The sequence below is a fragment of the Struthio camelus genome, chromosome Z, assembly GCF_040807025.1.
Source record: "Struthio camelus isolate bStrCam1 chromosome Z, bStrCam1.hap1, whole genome shotgun sequence".
Classification (NCBI taxonomy): Eukaryota; Metazoa; Chordata; class Aves; order Struthioniformes; family Struthionidae; genus Struthio; species Struthio camelus.
The window spans coordinates 70364482-70378407 of NC_090982.1; the positions used below are offsets into that span (position 1 = coordinate 70364482).

Below are 13926 nucleotides of genomic sequence, written 5' to 3' on the forward strand. Positions count from 1 at the left end.
CAAACTAAAATTGAAAAATCATAAGCCCCAACAGCATACAGCATTATTATTTAATGATGTCATAAAAATTTGCAGCTGCATATCTAACAAGAACTGAGGTGGGAGAATAGCTATCAGAGCTGTATCCTCCCCCACTTTAGCATAGTTCTATGAAGAAGAAACTGGTTCTTTTCCCCCAACAATCAGTCTGAAACACTGCAGATCCACCTGCCTTTGCATTTTAAGAACTTCATTCCATAATAAGTATTTTAACTGCATATTAAAAAAAAAGAGGATTCATAAAAGCAACCAGTATATCAGAAAGCAAGAAAAAAATTAAAGTCTGAAGTTTTGCCTTATCTAAAAAGTATGGAGATAAACAGATTTCTGAAGTCATTCCCTTTTTTTTAATTATTAATCTTGAAGGGACTCCAGTTTTTTGTTATAAACAAAGATTCTTAATTGCAGGCCTTCAAATTGCAGTTTCATATTTTGCAAATTGCTTTCCTAGATCCTGTGTAGAAGAAATAGATCAGACTGCACAGAAGTGACTTGCAATAAAACAGCATAAAATTTTTGAGAACATGTTTTTCCTACCACACTAGACATTTCGTTTATGAAACAGACTCATTTTCTTTAAAAAAAATTAGACATGTGAAAACTTCAGAAAAAAGAAAAGTTTCGGCCAACAAAAAAAGATCAAAGGCACATAGTTTTACCTCCCACCTTGCCTTTATAGAACCAAACACAATTACCAGATGGAAGATGCAGCTTCCAGACAGAAATTAAAATAGCTCAAACTGTAAATAAGTTAACTGAGAAGGTAGCTATAATATAATTCCACAGAAAAAGGCAAACCAAGGTCAGCAGCTTAGAAGTTAAATTCAGTAACTCTTCAAAGGGGAAAGACTGATTTTACTTTCAGGGCTACTTCACCTTTAAGAAAATAGTAGCAAACGGTCAAAATTACTTCTGACATGTACATGGCTTTAAAAAAAAAACATGCGGGTTACATCACAAATTGAGCACAACTGCTATGGCCTGTGTTACACAGCTGGTCAGAAAACAGTTAGAAGGATTCCTCTTGCAAGATCATTTATTATCAGCATTTTACTCAAGTAGTCCACACTGGGGAAGGCAGGAAGGAAAGAGATGGGGAACTCCCCAGGTCACGTAAAGTGGTTTATAACTTCACTAAGAGATTTATGTTTTATTTTGCTTTATACTTAATAGGATTCTTTAGTCTATTGCTGGTGGCGACCTTCTGTTTTGCACCAAACTTTATCCTATAAAAATCCACAAAAAACTGATATAATCACAACTAGATTTAAATGCCAAAGGTGACACAACTAACAAACTTGGGTCTGCTCCAAGGTATGAGTTTGCAAGAGAGGCTCTGTGACCTAAATCAATGAAATTATTTGCATCTCTGGAGCTAACTGTAGATCAGGCTTCAGGATCAAGCAAACTTTGTCATTTTTAAAGTTTCCTTCCTACAAAACTTAATAAGTATTAAAAAGTGTTAAAAATAAATGGTTACACACTGTAAACTACTTTATTATTTTGTTACTAATTCACAGAATTACATCACAATCAATTAGGAACAAAAATTAGGATATTGTTTGAAATTACTAAATACTTTAGGCTTAAGAGAACAATTTCTAGTTTATGGACAGATTTTAGCTTTTATATATATATATGTGTATATATATTTCCAAAGAAAGGATAAAAAAAATGTTTTCCCATGGCTATAGCACTTACTGATTTAAACTGCAGATAATGTGCATCTCCTTTGTAAGTGCTATTATGAACAGAAGTTAAGGTCTTTGTTAAGCAAGTATCTTCACCAATATGGACTTTACAACCATTCAAAGTTCCCTTAAATGTAAAAGACACTAACATCCCTGGAATTCTGCCAGGTAAAGCATCTGCACTACTGAGCATAGTCTGCTTTCAAAACCAAGCCCTTAAACTGTTTCCTGAAACAGGATGCACTTGTCTACATAATGACTGTGTATCTATTTTACTACAAAAGTGTTTAAAAATAAAAAAAAAAAAATCCCACCCTTCCATGTTTTGGACAACTAGATATATTTCTTTCAGAGACTTAATGCTATGATAACAGTAGCTATAAAAGGAAAAGATACTATTCCTAAATTATAAAGTTGGTGCAGAGTTTTAACTCTAAATATAAATTTACAAAGAATCACTATGAACACATTTTCTTACCAAATGCTTCCTGTTATGCCTTAAAGTAAACAACAAACAGGTTGCATTTTTTCTTAGTGAAAAACTACTACAAGACACAAGTAAAGACTTGCAGAATTGCCACTGTAACCTTCCTACAATCTACAGCAAAAAATCTTCACCATTTCTTTTTTAAATGGAGTAACTTGGCTCAAGTTGGTTCAAAAGAAGAGCAAACCATTTGACAGTCTAAGAATAGTTTGAGTCCAAATAAATTATATTAAAGTGTTTTAGATCTCTTTTAGTTTTCTAAGAATTAAATTAAGAATTTCCTACTGTAATATAATCTTAAGTACCGTGAGCTTACAATGGCAACAAATTGTCAATACTTATAAGCACAGAAATATTAATATACTAGCCTTTCCTAGAAAGATAAATTAATGACTCATTAGACAGCATGAGACTGCTTAATGCAAGCAATCATTTGTTAAATAATATTTATTGAAGTAGTCTGATTCTTCCAAGTGCTGAATACATTCTTTACACTTAACCTAGTACATAGCACAAATTCACGTGCTTGCTAGCGGGCCAAGTGTTTAGGCAGCTTAGGCAGACTTTTATAAGAACGAACATCATTTTTAAATTAACCAGTTCTAATAGTTGAAAGAAATCTAGTTAAGGATTCTGGGATAGAGGGCATTCAACACCACTCAGGATAAAACTAAGGCTCAAATAACACTGTTGTTGTGTACTCTAAAAGAACTGCTTTAAGGGCTTGTCTTCATTGACAGAAGAATCAACATTCACACAGTCTAAAAAGTGCATGAAGAGAATGCATATTAGAGCCGTACTTTATTAACATGATGTGAAAGACAGGATGGCAGAGGGCTTTTAATGCACACAGACTTCCTCATCAATAGGTCTAGGCTAAAGTTTCAGTTGGTAAAACTTTGCAATAGATTAATATTATCAAAATCACAGAGCTAGCATACAACAGCATTTTAAAGGTTAAAAAAAAAAAAAAGGAAAAAAAATCAATAATTTTCTGAAGTTACTCTGCCTAGACTGAAAGTGGGTTTTGTTTGTTTGTTTTTAATTTTCACTCCTCAATCATTATGTCCCTATCTGTATTTCAGAAGTCTCTGGTACGTTTTCTTAAATTTTATTCTCATTTTTGGCAAGTCTTTCCCATCTTCTCCCATTTACAAAAACGCACCCCCACACAGACACCACTCACACACATAAAGCAAAAGCTTACTTACACACCAACCTTAGGTTTAAGTTAAACAATCCCCTTGCAGGGGATCTTGTCAGAATATGAAAGTAGTTTGTTTCCTCAGCCTAAGATATAATGTTTAATGGAAATAAAACTCATTGTAGTTCTGATAGTACTGTTGTACTGAACAACTGGAAAAACACCATTGATTTTTACAGTTATCAGTATCTCAGGCTGCAGCTATGCTTATAAAATTGTAATTTATATGTACAAGCTATAAATTGGAAATAAATGTTTTTAAACGGGTACACTGGTAGTGAAATAACAGATTATGAAATTATCAGAACTATTAATACTCAAAAGATTCCCAACAGAAACCAGGGATCTGTTTCTGTAAGCCACACTTATATTGATAAGGTTCTGCAGAACTAGGCATGAAATAATTCCAATGCTAATTCATTAGAAAACAGTCAATTGCAAAATACATCATTCCCCTTGTTAGCCCTCGGAACAATCTTCCAAGAAAACATCATTTAAGAGATACCTCAAATGGACTTACTGAGCTCCACAATCTGTCCTACGTCTGCTATTACATCAGGGAGGAAATAACTTAAAAGGTCTAGTTTCTGAAAGATTGCTTCAGATATTTCCAAAATTATGCAAGTGTACAAGTATATCCATACAAGAAAGCTCCTAACAGCTGACATTCATCCCACTCCTCTACCCTTCTTCCTAAGATGTGGAAAGTGAGTACCTAAGAAGATCAAGCTCAGTTTGGAAAGGTCTTATCTGAAGAAGTTTTTAAGACTTATTTTGTAATACTGTTTTCAAGCACTTAAAAACAGAAATAAAGACAGTCTGGCATGTTTCTCCCTCTTAATTTATTATCTTTGAATACACACTCCAAAATATTAAGCTGCCAGTCTGCACGAATATGCAAAAAGAACTGCTTTTGGGAGTGAAATCAGTTTCTTGTACTGCTGAAAGTACAGAGTATAACTTGCAAAAACAATCAGCTCCAATCCACAGTATACCCATAACTGTAATCATAGAACAGATATCCGTTAAGAGTGCTGATCACAGCTTTATATTGTAAGAAATGCTATCAAAAACTTAAATTACATGCCATGGCACATCTGCACATAGTCTTTAGGAAGAGAAGGTGTTTGTTGTCTTTTCAAAGTGAACTGGGAAAAGAAAGGGTGGAATGAAGTCACCATGATCAGTCTTCTTCAGAGCTAGATTCATCTTCCTGGTCAGAGAGCTCAGCAACAGGAAAGCGCAGGATGGCTGCCACCCCTGTCAGCTGCCCAAGCTGCTCCCCAGACACATGAAGGCTGGAGAAGATGCGCACTGTGCCCATGTTCTCCCGTACACTATCTACCAACTTAACGTATCGAGCACGCGTAGCCACATCCTGGTGCCGGAAGAGCTCATCACTGATCAGCAGCGTGTCAATGGCCATGGCTTCATTGGCCTTCTCCACATGTTTTAGACCGTAAAAAGCCCGGTCTGGCTCATGCTGCAGCATTTTATAGAAGTCATCTAAGGCTTTGACCTCACCAGCTGCCTTAGTGTCAGAGAGACGGCTAGTTACAGCTGGGTCACAAAGGGCCTCCTTCAACGCGTATTTATGTCCTGAGGAAGAGTGGACCTACAATAAACACAGTTAAAGATACATTTATTTAAAAAAAAAAAAAAAAAGACCATTTTCTTGATTAACCAAGCACAAACATAGTTTCCACTATACATAATATTTATCTCACTATTTATGCGTTTAGCTTGGGTTTACTTAAAACTTAAATGATTCCTTTTCTAGCAGAGTTCCTCTCCTGCAGTGCCAATTCTAGCCCAAATCCCTCAAACTTTGTATTTTAGGAAGTGTCGGAAAGATGCTTCTCTTATCCAGACTGCTTTTTATAAGCAAGGTATTGTACAAAGCTCTAAGGTAGAGCCATGTGGTTCTACTGAGAAACTAGGTCTTCTTCAGCCTTTAAAGTATTTAAGAAGAGGAAGACCTCTTAAAGTTGCAAGGATATAGTGCAAAAGCATCAAGCCTTGCTTTTGAGGTTTGCAGACATACTAGCTACACAGTTGAGTACATTAAAGCCTTTCATGCTTTCTGTCATTGCTTTGCTATAAATGCAGAAATAGGCTTCTATGTGCAATTTAAGACTCCTAAACTTTGTGCCCATTAAATACTGGGACCCCCAATAGTTTTGAAGGCCTAGACTACAGCCCTGCTATAATTCAGAAGTGATACTATGAAACTTCTTTTTTGTGCTGCTTTTGCCTTCTTTAGTGAATGGAAAATAAGACACTGAAGCAAAGAAATAGCTAAGGAACAGTAAAAAAGTTCGCATAATTTTTACCTTATCGTGGCTGCATAATCTTTACCTATTTGCTACAAAACTAACAGCAACATTAAGTAACCTACGCTACACTCAGGTACTTCAATATTTTTATTTTTAAAAAAAATCTTTAGAAAGTTGTTATTAAACATATATGCCACACAGTATGGCAGATTAACAGCACAGTTGAACCATTTTCCAGCTTGTACTTCAGTCTTAATGAGGCAAAAAATATGGGCTTTAAGGTGGTTTCAAGTATTAAGTATTTTCTCTACTCCCCTTTAAGCTGTCCTAGGAAAGAAACATCCCTGTCCTGCATAACTAGCCTATAATTTCAGAGGCACCACAATAACTTCCTCATGATAAGACAAAGTTATGTTCTCTAGAGAGTGAATTACTTCCCACCACTCTCTTAACTCTCTTCCATCACCACAAGCAGCTCTCAAACCTCTGTAATCACCCACTGTGGAAGTAGTTTAGCCCCTTACCTGCAGGAACTTGGACCTGTTCTCCAGCAGGAGCTTGTTGTCGGTCTTGACTGCCTGCTGAAACATGTAGTCGCAAAACTGCTCCCGTACGAAGCCTGGGCTGGCCACCAGCACACACTTCACCACCTCGAAGTTGATGTGCCGCTGGATCGCCTGCACCACCTGCTCATAAAACCTCTCCAGAGCGCGGTCATGCTGAGAGCAGTTCCCTTTCCGCTTGCGAGGGATGTTCACCTCCACCTTGGCACGCGTGAGGGTCATGCTAGGGGTGACCAGGCAGACGTGAGCCAACCCCTCCTGCATAACCACAGCCGCCACATCAGCGCTCCAGGCCGGGTCGCAGGCCTGCTCGATGCGCTCCAGCACCACACTGTCCCACTGCTTCTTGGCCAGGGTGAACTGCCGGTTGGGCTCCAGCTCGATGGTGTGGTAGGCCCCCATCTTGACGTATTCGTTCTCCTGGATGTTGGTGCCCTTGACCCGCAGCTGGCAGGCCTGCGAGTCGAAGTCAATGGCCTCCACGCAGAGGGTGAGGGTGGTGCGGATGCGGTTGCTGCCCACGCTGCCCGTGGCCGACTCGGTCTGCACCTTGCGGATGGTGGAGGCCCGCAGGCTGTCGCCCACCTGCAGCAGGTTGTAGGTGTGCCACATGTCCTCGGGCTCCTCGGGGATCAGCGTCACCTGCCCCGCGTTATCTTTCTCCAGGTCCTTCCGCACCAGCTTCATCTCGGCGGCCCCCGGCGCCGCCGCGCCCTCGGCTTCCCTTCGGCTGCGCCGGCCTCAGCCCGGGCCCCGCGCGCCCTCGCCGCGGGCCCTGCGCGCTCCCGGGCAGCCCCCCGACCCCGGCGGCGGACACCCGGCCCCAGCCCACGGTGGCGAGGCCTGCGCTCAACCCCGGCCGCGACGTGCCGGCTCCTCTAAACAGGGCTACCGGTCCCTCGCCACGCTCCCTGCGCATGCGCCGCCAGCCCACAGGGGCGCCCCTCCCCCACGCATGCGCACACTCCGTCCGGAAAAGGCGCCGACGAGACCCGCGACTCCCCCGCACGCATGCGCAACTTAGCCGCCGGCGCAGCTGCGTCCAGAGCTGGCGCGCGCGCGCGCAGACGTCGAGCGCGGAACCGGCTCCCAACCGTCAGCGACAGCGGTGAGGGCCGCGGTGTCGCTGCCCGCCCCCGCCCCCTGCCCGCCGGGAGGCGGCTAGGACGGTCGGGAGAGGAGGGGGAGTCGCGGCAAGCCCTGGCCAAGCAGGCTGCAGGGATCCCCGAAGGAAAACCTTTTCGGCGCAATGCACCTCCGTGCTGCGAGGCAGGAGGGGGCCGGGGCCTTCGCTGGCCCTTTCCCCTTTAGCTCTTTACGTTTTGATGCTGTCTTGTGCTGTGTGTGCATGTAGCGCTTCAACTCGTTTCGACAAGAGGTTATTCAGACTTCCAAAAACCTTTAACACACTGCCTCACAGATTAAAGTCAGAGAGCTACATAGATGTACAACTAAGGAGATGTGGAAGGGTACTGTTACAGAGCGAGGAAGAGGCAATAAAGAAGTAGGGCTAAATAGCCAGTTTTAATCGGGGTAATAAGTGAATGCCATATAGTACTTCAGGGTCACGGACTACAGCCAGTACTATCTAACATCTGTAGATGTGGAAAGGAGGCCACTAGTTTCTAGTTTGATCATGTTTACAGAGTGGAATAAAAACCACTCCCAGACCGGATCAGAACCTCAACAGTTATTTTGGCATTGCACTTAAACTCATAACTGAACTTCAGCCTGAAGTGTATGGTTAAACTTACAATAAATATCCTTTTATGCATCCTAGCTTCAGTTACACTTGAACCTATACTGAAACAATTAAAAACTTGACCAGCTTCCTGAAACTATGAGTTATTTCAATCAGACAGTTTTGAGAGACACTTCAGAGACAGCTAAGCACATTAAGTTTGAGGTTGATAAAAGTAACTCATTGGAAAAACCTGTAAGTGATCATTAAAATATAATTAGTTCATTGCATAGAAAAGGGACATGAATAACAATATGCAGCTCAATGTGCAGCCTAGCAGAAAAAAAAATTGCCTAGAGAGCAGGATTAAAAAAAAGTTATAGTGCCATTATATAGATCAACAATGCTGTTTCTTCTGAAACCAGTGTATGATACTGGACACTCCTTTTCGAAAAGAATGCTGCAGATTTAGAAAGAGGAAAAGCAAATGAATAGAAAAAATTATTGCATGAAGGAAGACTGAAAATACTTAATTCATAAAGTATACAAGCTGATGTGCCAAAATATATGTATGTAGAATGGCAGCTGGAATAGAGGAGGTAAGTCTGGAGTGTCTGTATACTCAGTCTACTAATAGAAAAGCAAATTAAAAACTTTTTAACAGAAAAGTTTTTGGATTTTTTTTTTTTTTTGAAAAAACACAGTGTGGACTGGCATGGGATAGCTTTGAGGTCAAGGACCGAATGAGATACAAGACTACTGTAAGCAAAGATTGTCCCATATCTCCCACTGTGATGTATATATAAATTTCAATTATCTAGCATAGGTCACCGATTGGGACAGGACACTGACCACAGGTCAGGTCCAGTGATGTGTGTTCTGTGTTTCTAAGCTTGATACTGATGTAAAAAGACCTTTATCAGATACTACATAGCAGGATTTATTTATGAGACCTCACAAACTCTTTTCCTGTGAACACATGTGCTTAACTGTGTTCGCATGAATAGTTTTACAGAAGGAAACAGGACCACCCGAGGGAATATAATGTAAACACATGCATAATTGTTTGTTAAATTTGCGCTTGCATTATGCTTGTTATTTTGTGTCAATATTTTGTGACTTAGGCAGAGGTGAATGTTTTGTGGCTTCAGCTTTTCTTTAAAAGTTCCTTTCACTTTTGTAAGTGATGCTTGGTGAATTTTCTTCTTTATAATTTTAAAATTACAAAGATAAACCTCATGTTATTCGCTCAAGTAAAATTAGCTCTAGTGCATATTAACCTTTCAAACAATATTTATATGTTTGTACATATTTTTACTATCCATTTACAAAGTTTTCTCTGATAATTCGTTCTAGTCTTCTAATTCTGACATGCAGCTTAACATTTCTTGTGATGCTACATATTTCAAATAAAGGTTTCAAGTTGGCATCCAGTCCAAAAGACAATAAAGATTCAGCTCATGCAAGCATGAAACTTGCTGCCAAGGATAAATAGAGTTGCTGCATTAAAAACAAACAAACAAACAAACCCACCTTGAAACAAGGTTAAAACTCAACATATTAAATTGTCTCTTGTTGCAGAAAAAGACATTTTAAGATGCACTGGAGCCCTTTCTCAAACAAAGAACCATGAGATTTTATGCAGTTACAAAAAATGACCTGCAGATATGTTGTAGCAACCTTAAACTTGAATGATGCTACCACAATTAGCAAGACCACTGTTGATTTACAGAGGAAAACATTTTTTAGATGATGATGATACTTTGCCTGCTCAGGTAAAAAGTAGCTTCTGGTTGTTGTTATTCATTTGAATGCTAAAGAATGAGCAGCAGAAGAAAAATTACATGTCTAAAAATTTAGGAACTGTATAACCATAAGTTTGTAAGTTCATGCTAATTTTGATAAGGTCAAGGAGCGATATGCTTTTGATTTCCGTAGCGCCAAAACAAACGGATAGTCTGCATACAATTTTAACACAGAAGTTCAAAATTACATGTTCTGTTCCTGTATTGGTAAAAGAATAAGACTAGATGCAGAACCCGGGAGTTCTTGCACTTTATCACTTTTTAAAAATGAATTTTTGACATACCAATACTCAGCAATTTGGCATCTCTTTTCAGACTTTCTTAAGCACAGTACAAGACAAGATAAAATAGCATATATTCACAGGATTTTCAGAGCTGTGCTCTTTTTGCAAGATTGTTGTTTTGAAAACATGAGAGACAGTGCCCTGCATCTTCAAGTGTCTTAGACCTCCTTTGTGGTCCGATAGTCTTGATCAGCTGCTTTACAAAGAAGAGTTTTATACGCATTTTAGGCGAGATAAATTTTAATATGAGTCCCCCACCCCTTGTTAAAGCCATTGCAACTAGAATTCATGCAGAGATACCTGAGTCCAGGATAAGAAAAACTAGCGGGAAAGTGTCTCATGCATGGGGGGGGGAATCTGCTGGAAAATGCTGAAAGTTACTCTTGCAAGAGCAAAGGAAGATAAAAGAAATAAAAGGGTACAGATTAAACTCAGAAACTTTTGTATTTTCACCCCTTCCCCACATTGTGCTCCTCTCCTGCCTGTGCAGATTCTGGACAGAAACTGTTTTCTTTTCTGCCTGCAGTTCTGTTTGTATGGCAACTGGCCTTTTCTATGACACAGATGAGTACCCTTGATTAGTACCAACAACAAGATTGTCATCACCAGGAGGGAGAAGGCTGATAATAAAACCAAGGAAGTGAAGAGGAGTTAAAAGTTTAACGGAACGTTTGAGTTGATTTCTTTCTTCCTGTCTGTTGAAATGTAGGGCTGTGAGATATTTCAGCAGATCCCTAGTTCAACCAGGTGAGATGAAATAAACCTCAGCCATCCCTGACAGATGTTTATCCAACTTCATAAAAACTTTTAGCCAAGGAGATTATGCAGTATTTGTAGGTAGCCCCAGTTCCAGTGATTCATTACCTGAAGAGTAAGAAAGTTCTACTGAATATTCCCTAAGCCTTGTGCATAGCAAATTAGGTAGATTTTCACTTGTCCTTTGATGGACAAAGGGAATCAACTATTCATCAGACTTTTTATAAGCCAACATAGGCAATACAGAAAAAAAAAAAATCACAAATGAATACTCTCACCAAAGCAAGTAAGTATTGACTTGAAATAACATTCTTATGGTAGTAATACTTCAGTAAAGATGCGTATTTGCAATGCTCAGTACTCTCTGTCTTTAGATTTCTCTTTTCTAGATAAACCTAATTCCTTCAGCCTTTCTTCATAGACTATATCCTCAACTTTTATCAGGCTTGTCACTCATCTGTGCACCTCTTCAGTTTGTCAGCATCTTTTATTAGTCTTCCTGTACTCTGGACTGTCAGAGGCCTCACCAACACCAAGTTGAATAGAACATTAAATCAGTATAAATACACAAACACACACTTCTATGCACCTCCTGTATAGTACTGTTCATGCATGCAGAATGAGATTTGCCTTTTTTTCCTCCCCCTCTTTCACCAAGAGGAGCAAATGACCAATTTCTATTTTATATTTGGATCCACTGTAATTCTTAAATTCCTTGTCTTTATTTTTATGACATTTTCATCTTGTTTATTTAGGACTATTTGTCTTATTTATCTGAGACAATTTGAATCCCATTCCTGTCCTCTGTAGTGTCTCCTCATATTTTCTAAGTGTATTCTAGGTGTATTTCTAAGTGTAGCAAGTTTTAGAAGAAGAAGAAAGAAGAGGCAAGATTTGGATAGGACCCCCTTGAGATGTCTCCCTGTCTGACAATAAAACTTTTTACTGATGAATCATCTGTTGGTAATACCAGCGGTAACACTGGAAGTCTGAAAGGAAATTTTGGCATGCTCAATTGTTGCTGCTGTACAAAGCCCCCTCTGTAAAGGAACACAAACAAAAGCATATTTTGGGGAGAATGTCATCATGTAATAAAAGTAGTAAAGATATCTATGAACAAGGGCTGAGTACAGACAGCCAAAATACCATGTTAAGACTTTTTTCACATGCTCCCCTATCTGTTCTTTCATGACAAGCATAAGGTAAAAGGGAAAAAAACCCTACCTAATCTTGCCTTTTCCACACTCACTGCCGCTTGCGTTTTGATGATTCTTATAAAATTGATTTCTTCCTCTGTACTGCCTCACTGGTGGAGCTCAGACTGCCTCAGGTTCACCGTTTGTGTGCTAGTTGCTAGCTCAAGGGCTGTTGGGGAGCTCAGTGTCAATGTTTCAAAGCACACGAGTTTCAGCATTGCCTTAACCTTTTTCCCACTTCTTGGAATGCCCTGATTTCAGATCCAAAATGTTACCACTAGCTAGGGAGGGTGTTACTTGCAGTGTTTGGATTGCTGTTTTGCTAAACAAGAAAATAAGTCTCTAAGAATAAATACAACCCTAAAAGGAAATATTACATGTTTGATCTCCGGATCTTTCTGAAGTTAGTTTGGTGCAGTTAACCACTTCCTAACTTCTCCTTTTACCGCTCAGAACATCTGCGGACTAAAGGGAGGAAAATAAACAGCTGCCCTAATTAAAAAAAAAAAGTTGCCAGCTGCACTTCTTTTCCCCAAGAAGTTTCAATTACAGTATTTCTTCTCACCCATTCATTATCATCTCGCAGCCTCCCCCCCCCCCCACCCCGACTGTAAGATTATTTGAGGAATCAAAGCCGCAGTGAGAAACAACCCCAAGCAGTCTCTTAAGAGCTCCTGCTCGCTCGGACAGGGCGTTCCCAGGGCAGGGAGAGATCAAGGGAACGCCGAGGGGGGATACTGCCTCTGGGGGTGCCAGCCCCCGACACACTCATCCCCCTCCTGAGGGCAGGGGATCTCCTTTCGGCGCCTGGGTCTTCCAAGAAGAGAGAAAGGGTTTATTTCCTCACCTGTCAGCATCCAGTAGGAGGCGGCCATGCCTGGGCTCCTGCGGGCCGGGGGCCGGGAGCCCGGGCCGGGGGCAGGGGCGGCGGGAGCGGTGCGGCCGCCGGCGCGCCCGGCGGTGCCTGCGCTGCGACTGGAGTTCAGCGCTCTGCGCCTCCCCTCGCAGCCCAGTTAGGCATTTCCTGTTTGTTATTCGGTCTTTATATTTTTAATTCGCATCAAGAAGAATTTAGCTTCTCCCCCCACCCCAACACACAGTTTCCCTCCCACCCGCCCCCCTAGCCCCAAAGACCTCTGAACTTTGGAAACCCCCCCCCCCCCAATAGAGCAATCCCAGCACTGAGATGTACAAATAAAGTCAGATCTTCCCCCCCCAAACCTCCCGCTGCAGCCTGCGGGAGCTGAGCAGACCTTAAAGGGGCATCTGCCCGCTCCTAATTAATTAAAAGGTGTCTCCCGCCGACCAGCTCTATTCCCGGCGGGCAGGAGGAAGTTGAGCTTGCCAGATGGCTACCTCTCTCTCACTCGTCAGCAGGAGAAACACATCGCTAAGGTAGGGGATGTGTTTGGCTGGTCAAGTTTTATTTCTCTTACATCACCCCTTAAAAACACACTCTAAGGCTGGTCATTTGCCTGCAGGAGGAAGCCACCTACCCACCCCCTCCCCGTTCTCAGTGGCGCTGGGGTTGCAGTAACTCTTAAGAGAGAGGATGATTTTGCCAAGGCTTTGTTACTTCCTGGGCTTTACTGTGCTACTAAAATACTAGACAACTGCCTTTGCCCTCATCTACCCAATGTTTGTGTGGCATGCTTCCTCTGCTTTCCTGCCCACAGAATGACTGCACTAATAAATCACTGAATAAATCACAAAGGTAATAATCAGCCAGGTTCAGGCCCATAAGCAGAGGTTTTCAGGGTTCATTAAACACACAGTGAAAGAGCAGCTTGCAAGACTTTCTGTATTTACCATAGTGATGCTCAGGTGGGGTGACATTCCTTCAGCAGTGTCTTGAGTTCTCACACTGGACATGTTGAAAAATCATTTTGTTGTTTTATAAAAAAGAGACTCCAAGATCCCTAAAACAACAAAAAGAGAGATCAA

General features: G+C 41.0%; 2 protein-coding genes across 2 annotated transcripts in view; both read right to left on the reverse strand.

Annotated features, from left to right (window-relative positions):
• The window catches only part of LOC138064448 (integrin alpha-1-like), a 72160-nt gene extending 59165 nt beyond the window's left edge, over window positions 1–12995 (reverse strand). Inside the window, exon 1 of the mRNA XM_068927047.1 lies at window positions 12830–12995. Within this exon, the coding sequence (XP_068783148.1) occupies window positions 12830–12857 (28 nt within the window). The 5' untranslated portion in view covers window positions 12858–12995. The remainder of the gene's footprint in view (window positions 1–12829) is intronic.
• On the reverse strand, window positions 3343–7054 carry LOC138064449 (protein pelota homolog). Its single transcript, XM_068927050.1, has 2 exons — window positions 6222–7054; window positions 3343–5036 (listed from the first exon to the last, which is right to left on the reverse strand). The coding sequence occupies exons 1-2, from the start codon at window positions 6945–6947 to the stop codon at window positions 4605–4607; spliced, it is 1158 nt and encodes a 385-aa protein (XP_068783151.1). The 5' UTR covers window positions 6948–7054; the 3' UTR covers window positions 3343–4604.
• Window positions 12996–13926: the final 931 nt, after the last annotated feature.

Excerpts from the sequence above, each read along its gene's own strand:
- LOC138064449 (XM_068927050.1), bottom strand. The coding sequence starts at position 6,947 with ATGAAGCTGGTGCGGAAGGACCTGGAGAAAGATAACGCGGGGCAGGTG. Across the intron at positions 5,037-6,221 it reads ACAGGTCCAAGTTCCTGCAG|GTCCACTCTTCCTCAGGACA; the intron begins GTAAGGGGCTAA and ends TGTTTATTGTAG.